The sequence below is a fragment of the Rattus rattus genome, chromosome X (genome assembly GCF_011064425.1).
Source record: "Rattus rattus isolate New Zealand chromosome X, Rrattus_CSIRO_v1, whole genome shotgun sequence".
Lineage (NCBI taxonomy): Eukaryota > Metazoa > Chordata > Mammalia > Rodentia > Muridae > Rattus > Rattus rattus.
In genome coordinates this window covers 90,029,228-90,038,403 of record NC_046172.1, presented here as the reverse complement: position 1 = coordinate 90,038,403, position 9,176 = coordinate 90,029,228, and the positions used below count along the sequence as shown (strand labels likewise).

The 9,176-nt window shown below is 38.3% G+C and overlaps 1 protein-coding gene across 2 annotated transcripts in view; it reads right to left on the bottom strand.

Annotated features, from left to right (window-relative positions):
- Positions 1–2,262: 2,262 nt before the first annotated feature.
- The window catches only part of LOC116888795 (E3 ubiquitin-protein ligase RNF128), an 84,351-nt gene continuing 77,437 nt past the window's right edge, over positions 2,263–9,176 (bottom strand). For both annotated transcript variants that reach the window (XM_032890076.1, XM_032890075.1), the window contains exon 3: positions 2,263–2,375. In XM_032890076.1, the coding sequence (XP_032745967.1) occupies positions 2,286–2,375 (90 nt within the window). In that variant the 3' untranslated portion in view covers positions 2,263–2,285. The remainder of the gene's footprint in view (positions 2,376–9,176) is intronic.

The window sequence follows — 9,176 nt, the reverse complement described above, 5'->3', positions numbered from 1 at the left end:
AAGCCAGGAGAGGGCATCAGATCTCCTGGAACTGGAATTATAGTTGGTTGTGAACCACTCATAAGTATTCAGAATTGAACATGGGTCCTCCGAAAAAGTAACCAGTATCTTTGAGCCCCCTTAAACTTTGACAGTCAAATTCCACATTTCTCTGTGGATTTGTTTTTTGTGTCATACACAAAACCTATTAATATAACAATATTAGTATATTCAATATAATTATTTTTCTCTAAAGACTTTATCAGCTGTTATAGTTAGGCCTATAATCTTTTTTATTTAATTTTTATACTGTATGGAGAATGGAAGTATTTTTGTAATTGATACTGTGCTATCTAGTTTTATATCAACTTGACATAAGCATCATTTTGGAAGAAGGAATCTCAATTGAGAAAATGCTCTAACCAGATTGGGCAATGGTAGTGCACTTTCCTGATTGATGGTTTATATAGGGAGGGCATAGTTCATTGTGGGTGATATCACCCTAGGCTGGTAGTCCTGGGTGGTATAAGAAGGCATGTTAAACGCCCCAGTAAGCTCCTCCATGAGTGTCTGTCTCCAGGTTTCTGCCATGATTGAGTTCCTACCTTGACTTCCCTCAGTGACAGACTGTGATGTAGAACTGTAAAGTGAAATTAACTATTTCTTCCCCAAAATGCTTCTGGTCATAGTGTTTTAATCCGTGCATAACATTCTGGTTTCATTATTCATAAAAAATAAACTGGCCAGGCATATCTGTTGGTCCATTTCTGGATTTTATTCTGTTCATTCATTTATTGCTCTAGCATTTCTACACTCCCACAGATACAGCCTTAAAGTAAGTCCAAAAAATTGGAAGGGGTGTGAAATTACTATTTCAAAAAAGGGTTGTGCCTTTTTTGAAACCCCACACCCATATTTAGATGAGGTCTTTCTGTGTAGCCCAGGCTGATCTTGATCTTGCAATCCTTCTACCTCAGGCATGTACCACCAGCACTGTGCAACACAGTCTAGGAATGCGGTCATGTGAGAATTCTTCGTACTTGTGAGAACATTCCAAAAAAACAAGAGTCTTGTGACCTCAGTTTCTTCAAAACAGAATTGTTCTTGGAATGTGTTTTCGTGTTCCTCCCAGGTGTAGCAGACAGAACTGAGTTTGCCTTAGATTCTTCCTTATTCCTAGTTCTTCTTATCCAATTATATGTTCACATGAGTCTATGGAAAACGCGTTTGCCAGGTGTGGCTTGTCCTTGTAATTGTCTACCATTTAAAATCATGAAAACTTTATTCAGCTGGCCATTCAGCTTCTATTCAAAATTATTTTGATTATGCCAATTCTTGAGTTTCTCCAATATTTTCTTGTGAAAGTTTTTGTTGAAACTGTATCTAAACCATAGGTTAGTTTAAGATGAACTGACATTTTAACAATGAACTTTTTGATCCACAAACACAATACATATCTCCATTTCTTTAGATTTTTTTCTTTGATTTTTTCCCCATACTTACAATTGAACTCAAAGCCTCAAGGATGCAGAGCAAGAGTTCAAACACTGAGCTATGATGCCCAGCTCCTATTACTTCTTTCATTGGTGCTGTGCAAATTTTAACATGTAAATCTCATATATATTTTGAATATTTCTAGTCAATGCTTCTGATGGTGTTAAAAAGGGTAAATCTTTATTTCATTAAGGCATGCAGATTTTTTTTGCTGATGTCTTTTCCCATCAATGTCCAAAATGAACTTTCAAAACAAAGTTGTCCTTAAGCACTATATTAATTTTCTATCATCACCATCACAAATTATGATCACTTATAAGCTTACAGTAGTGGCATGAGTTAGTACCATTCCTAGAGGTCAAGAAGTAACTGAGGTGTTAGTAGTTCTTCCTGTGGGCTTCAGAGAACAGACCTGTAATTACTTTTCCTAGCTTTGAAAGAATCCTGCCATTCCCTATTTCCTGACCTTTTCCTTGAATCACTCAGTCTTTTTTATTCCATTGCGGCGCTGCTACGTATGGTGGTCAAATCTCCTTCCTCTGGCTTATATGGATTCTGATTATGTTTAGGACTTGTCTAAATGATCCTGGATGATCACATTCTCAAACTTTCCATTGCTAGCAATTTCCTTCTGTCAGATAATAATATACACAGGTGCCGGTGATTAGTATGTAGGATACAGTGGGGGCCATTGTACAGTATAATTGCTGTATTGAATAGAATTTTAATACTCAATGAGGTATATAAATGGCAATGAAAAGACATTTGGACAATCAGCATTTAGTTTAAACAATGGTTTGGTAGTATTGCTTTCAAAGTAATAAAAGTACCTTGTCTCCTTGTTTCAAGGTGCGCAGCTGAAGCCTGCCAATGGCTTTTTTAGCATCTGCCTTTAACTGCCTCTGCAATTAAAAAATAAAACCAGACATTAGAAGACATATTTTTAAAAGAAGTTTGATTTAAAATAGTGATTTAATACGTATCAGTAAACGTTACTACCTAAATCAAAATTTAGAGATTACAATCTGCGGCCAGGGAGATGACTCGGTTGGCGAGGTGCTTATTATGTGAGCATTGATGGTCTAAGTTTGAGGCCTGGCACTCATGTAAAACCAAGGCACCGTAATATGTGACTCTAATCCCATCATTGAGGAGGCAGAGACAGGGTGATTCCTGAGCCTTGGTAGCCATCAGTCTCATTGATTCAGTGAGCTCCAGGTTCAGGGAAAGACTGTGTCAGAGAGTAAGGGGAGAGCAACTGAGGATGACACATGTCTTTGACCAATGGCATTCATATGTGTGTATGGTTGCATGCAGGCATAACATGTATGTGTGTGGACACAAATATTTTTAATTTAAAAGTTTTTATACACTACATTTTGATCATATTCTTTCCTTTCCTCCAACTCCTCTCAGACAGATCCTCCCCACCTCTCTACCCCAACCTTATGCTCCCTCTCTCCCTCCCCCTTCTCTCAAGAGAAAACAACACAAAAAAGTCAGGAAAATAAAATAATATTAGGCAAAAAAAAAAGTCAAACCAAAAGTGCACAAAAAAAACCAAAAAACAAAAAACCACGGAGTCTGATTTTTTTTTCTTTTAGCTATGTACTCCTGGACTTAAGGCCTGCCCTTATGTGTGTTTGATAGATATACCCAGTGATGTTATTGGAGGAAACTGAATTTCTCTTTCCTAGCAGGTATCAACAACAAATAGCTTCTTGGCACACACAGAAAAATTATTTAACTGTAATACTTATTCCCTTTATCTGATATCAAGCACAATCTTCCAAATTACAGAAACTTTTTTCTTTTTTTTTCATTTTTTAAAAATGTATTCACTTTCCATCCCAATTACTGCCCCCTCTAACAGCACCCCCAACCAACAGTCCTCCCTCCCCTTCTCCTCTGAGAGGGTGCAGGGCCCCTGGGTATTCCCATATCCTGGCACATCAAGTCTCTGAAGGGCTAGACACTTCTCCCACTGAGGAATGGATTCTATAAACAGACAACAGTTTTTGGGATAGCCACTGGTCCAGTTGTTCAGGACCCAGCATGAAGTCAGAGCTGCACATCAGCTACATATGTACAGGAAACTTTTTCCTATAGTGCACCGAGTCAATTTTGTGTGCCTAGATATTCACAGCTGTGTGGGGCCATCCACTAGATCAGTGGTTATAAATCTTCCTAATGCTGTGACCTTCTGATAACAGTTCCTCATGTTGTGGTGACTGCCCCCCCCAACATAAAATTATTTCACTGCTACTTCATAACTGCAATTTTGATACATTTATGAATCCCAATGTAAATAAATATGATATGCAACCCCCATAGGGGTTGCTAACCACAAGTTGTACACTGGAGTACGGTGCATCTACCAGGTGTAAACCCTTAAAGAAAATTGACATACCATTCCAAATACCCATCAACTGTTAATAGTTCCACGAGGGGTGGAGTTTTCCAGCCCCCCCCCTTGACTCTTGCAGGTAATCAGTTGCTGTGAGCGTCAGTGCAGTGATCCTATTATGTTCAGAAGATAACTGTTTTGCTCTAAGCCTCTGCATCGTCTGGCCCTTACAATTTTTTAATCCCTCTTCTAAGATATTCCCTGTGCCTTGGGGTTAGGCTCTGTGCTACAGACGTCCCATTTATGTCTGAGTATACCAGAGAGACTTTGTTCTCTATACTTGATCAGTTGTGAGTTTCAGTGGTAACTCTTGTGCACTGCACAAAGACACTCCTTTGATGAGGACTGAAAATAGCATGATGAAGACAGTTTGATACTATGTCAATTTAGCAAAATACTAGTAATAGCTCCACCCCCTGGCTTCTTGGCCAGATTTATAGTAGCAGACATTAGTTTTTCAATGGACCTTAAATCCCCAAATTACTGAAACTTACTGTGTTTCTCTACTTTTAAAAACAGCATCCCTGGGACCATAATGGTAAAAACAGTATGCTTCTCTTCCAAATGGATTCAGACGCTATGAATTTTTGAAGCAATTTTCCTATTTTCAAGCTCAGAGGACCTTAAGTATACCTTCTCCAATTTCTTTTCTGAAAAGGGTCTTGTTTGAACAAAAGTGCACAGGATTTGAATTCAAATGAACCTGGATTAAAAATCTGTTTTTTTTTCATTGACTAAAGAATAACACTAAGGAGTCACCGAAGTATTGAGCTTACTTACTTTTCTATGAAATGAGGGAAATAACCCTTACATATTTAATATTAGAAAAACCTGCTGCTTATAACCAATTTTGTCTAGGAAGGAAGATGGATTCCAAATTGTTTCACTGAGCACATATCTAAGACAAGTCTGGGTATTCAATGTCAAAGCAAAGCTCATATTGGGAGTGGGATAAAGACTGAAATATTCTGCATAATTGAGTCAGAAGTCAGATAACGAAGCAGATGACCCTACAAGTTAAGAAAAGATTACAAAGAATGGAATCATTGGCAGACTATCTTGCTTTTACGCAGTTTGAATTGGCTACAGGGAAAACAATAAGATATTTGGTCTTAATTTGGTGTCATGTTGCAAATACATCCTTTCTTTTTCCAGAAATAAACATCTATATTTTATTTATGAACATCTCGGGTATATTGTGCAAACTGAAGTCAAGGTAGCTTAGGCGTCAAGGTAGATGTTATATGGACTCAAGAGCATTGCAGCAAGACAGATGATACACAATCCTATTTTGCGTTACAACCTTATTATTTGTTGCAAAATGAATAAATGTAGAAGAAATTCATCAAACAATGGACATTGAGAACCAGATTTCATTATGAGAATGAAAAGAACTTTCCTACCTCTATGTAGGGTCTGTTCCCCAGTAAGGTTTCCAGCTCACACATAGTTTCATGGAAATTAGATATGGTGTAAATCAAGTACCTTTCATAGTGCCTAACATAGCATAGATACTCACTAAAACATTTACTAAGTGGAAATATAAAGTAGGCCTTGTAAAGGAGTACCACTGGATACAGGTAAAATAGCTGTGAATATTCCAGACAATTATCCATACTGGAGGTATCTGATGGAAGACTAACAAAATGACTAGCCAGACTCCTTTTCTTCTATCATAGGAACAGCAAAAACCTCACTCAGATTGCTCCTTGACCAGCGAATATAGATAAGAATAACTAATGCTGCTGTGAATGAAAGCCCAAGTAAAGGCTAGGATATTAAGAGAGCTTGATCTTTATATTCTTAGAGTCTAGTTCAATAAAGCCATCTACAATTCAGCTGTTTTCTGACAGTTCTCTAGTTTCTTCAGCCTACATGCTGTTAAAGCTATGATCCCTTCACTAGGTCAACAACCAGGACCCACAGGCCGGGCTATGGCTCAGATTTCTAAGCCTCAGTACTTTCTTATCACATAGATCAGGAGCTACTAAGACGTTGAGAAAAATGCAATATAAAGGGAAACAGAGCCAGTGACAGGAAGGCATATAATATACCCAGAAATATATCTTTGTTAGGGTTTTTAAAGCATTGCTCATTGAGGTTTGAGCATCAAGTTCTATAGCCAAGGGGAGAAATGTACTCTTTGGGAAGTACTATTTTGCTAGCATGTTTATTTGATTAAGCATATATACACACTGAGATGAGGGAGGGTGATCTGGCTGCAATGTCTGCCAGTCTACTCATCACCAAGGTTGACTCAGCTAATTTGGCTAGGTCGGTATCCCCTTTCAACCTTACCATTCATGTGTATCTCACCCAGAGCTTCATGCTTCGTTGAAGAGGACAACCTTCCCCTATAGAGGTGGAACATTGTTTTTATCAAGGGTATATGACTAGCTGTACTCCCTGATAGGACCTCCACACGCTCTCAAGCCTGCACTTTCTGATTTTTTTCATTCCTAAATGTTCGATTCAATATATTATTAATCCTTGAGTCTCCAATGATAATGTTTATATGTTTACTAGTAATGAATGCCACACATTTTTCCTTCATTGCAGATATGAATGTAATACAAATTAATCTGAGGTTTGGGCTCAAAGGCAAATGTGCTGTGTATGCCATATGTGAGTCTATTCTCAAGGAAAAAGGGAGCTGGTATTAATACCAAGCTAAAAATAGGTGATAGGGGTAAGATGCGTGCGTGCACACACACGCACACACAGACACACACACACACAAACACACATACACGCACGCGCACACACACCACCCTCACATACAACCTAATTTAAATGCCAAATTATTAAATAAGAAACTCGCCTCAGAGAAGGGGGATGCTAGAGGGGTAAGGTGGGAGTGGGTGGGGGTGGGAGAGTACCCTCTTAGAGGCAAAGGAGAAGGGGAGGGGGTGGGGGCCTCGAGGAGGGGGAACTGGGAAGGGGAGACATTTGAAATGTAAATACATAAAAAATTAATAAAAAAGAAACTTGATTATAGAAGATCTCTAAAGACCTACAACATTTAAAGATAGTATGTAGGTTCAAATGGCAATTTGTAATTTATTTAACAAAAATGAATACTTTGTGTAGCTCTCAGACCTCACTAAAGACATTTCTTTGTGTAGTGGACAATGGTGAATGCGGAAACTCACAACTGATCAAAATGCAAAATAATAAATGTCAGTGGAGTGCTCAGCCACAAATGGGACATCTGTATAACACCCATCAAAGCTCAGTGACCTCTCTCAAAGGACACTGTTCGAAGAGTATAAAAGCAAAAGGTCAGGGATGGCCAGCACAAAATGTCTTCTAGGCATGAGATGGCCACTGACGTCATGAACTCATAGCAGCTGTGACTGACTGTGCAAGATCAAACTAGTCAACATTCCTGCATGGAGGAAGGCCTGAAAGAAAGCCCCCATGCCTAGTTCACTATTTATAGTTGATAGGGGAGGGAGAGTCAGTTTTTTTTTTTATTAAGGGTGTGGCTCCTCATAGATGACCCATGCTCTATTGCAGTGGTTCTCAACCTTCCTAATGCTGGGCCCAATAAGTAGTCCCTCATTTTATGGTGACCCCCAACCATAAAATTATTCCATTGCTACTTCATAGCTATAACTTTGCTACTGTTATGAATTAATGTAAATATGTTTTTCAATTTTCTTAAGCAATCTCAACTCACAGGTTGAGAATTGTTGCTCTAGTGGCTTTTATACCCGTGGTATGTATGTATGTGTGTGTGTGTGTGTGTGTGTGTGTGTGTGTGTATGTATGTTTATATTATGTATATACTATAATATATACATTGTACTATATTATATTATACATTATATATAGTATAGTATATACATTATACACACACACAGCACAAACTGAGTCAGTGGGCTGAAAAAAGAGACAGTAGGGAGGGATGCAGTTAAGGAGAGGCTTGTAGGATGAATATTGTTAAAATATGTTATATGAAATTCCCAAAGAATTGATAAAAATAGGTTGAAAAGAGAACTCTAGGTTCGATAAGTGTGTTATTTCTTTACCTTTCTCCCTCTAAACTGCTAGTACCTTGAGGACTGGGGCTTAATTGTTTTTAAAAATTCCCATACTGGCTACTCACTGCTCTGAGAATATTTAATTTAAAAATATAAAAACTTCCATGGTTTCTCAAATAAGACATTTCTCAATTTTACTTATTAAAAGCCCCTTTTCCAGTACATCTGGGGAAAGTGATTTTTAAAAAAACATTTACTGGGCCCCAACTACGTATCAGGTTCATCCCTAAGCTTTTTACCTGTGTCATCACGTCTAAACATTAACTAACATGGGAAATAGTTATTTTAATATCCACGTTTTATAGTCAAGTGGGTTCTGAAGCTTGACTAAAGTCCAGGCAGGTGGCTAGGTGCAGAGCCGATCCAGTTCCATCCTGCTTGTATCTCTCCACAGTAGTGCACTGCCTCCACTGTGTGCTAGGGAAGAAACCTTTCAAAGGCTTCGCCTTCCTTATGAAGAAGATAAAGGAAAAATACAAAACAAAACTAGGGAGGTAACGCTTATAGTCAGCTATTACTCAGTCTTAAAATCGTCTCTAAATTGGCTATACATTGTGATTTGAGAAACATTTTAAATAGATATATTATACTAACAACTTCTCCTCCTCAGTGTTAAATCACATCTGCCTTAAGAATATTTGACCATCAAGTTGAGAATTGAAGTCTGTCTCTGTCTCTCTGTCTGTCTCTCTGTCTGTCTCTGTCTCTCTCTGTCTGTCTCTGTCTCTGTCTCTCTCTCTCTGTGTCTGTGTCTCTGTGTGTGTCTGCATCTGTGTGTGTGTGTGTGTGTGTGTGTGTGTGTGTGTGTGTACACACGCGCACGCGTGCCAATTTTCTTAACAGAAGCTTAATGCCACTCCTCCAAGCAAACAAAAGCTTTGACAGTAGCAGCAATTGAAGCTATCAGCAACACAGTTTCAGGTTATTGTTGCTGTTTTTGATTCTAAGAATTTCCGAGGTGCCTGGGAGGAGGGAGCTGGAAATAAAGTTAGAGTAATTATCATTATTTATTATAATTTTCAATTTTAAAGTTGTGGTGAACACAAGCTGTCCTAGTAGTTCATCTGTATATTCATAGCACATTACGTAAAAACATATGACAGCCTGCTGATTTACCTGCCTGGGATTGGCCACAGGGCATTTAACATTCAGTGTAACTGAACTATACACAAACAACTTAGAGAGTTACACTAATTACTTAATGGGGCTAAAGTACACAAAAAAACAAAAAGGGGATAACACAAAGAAAC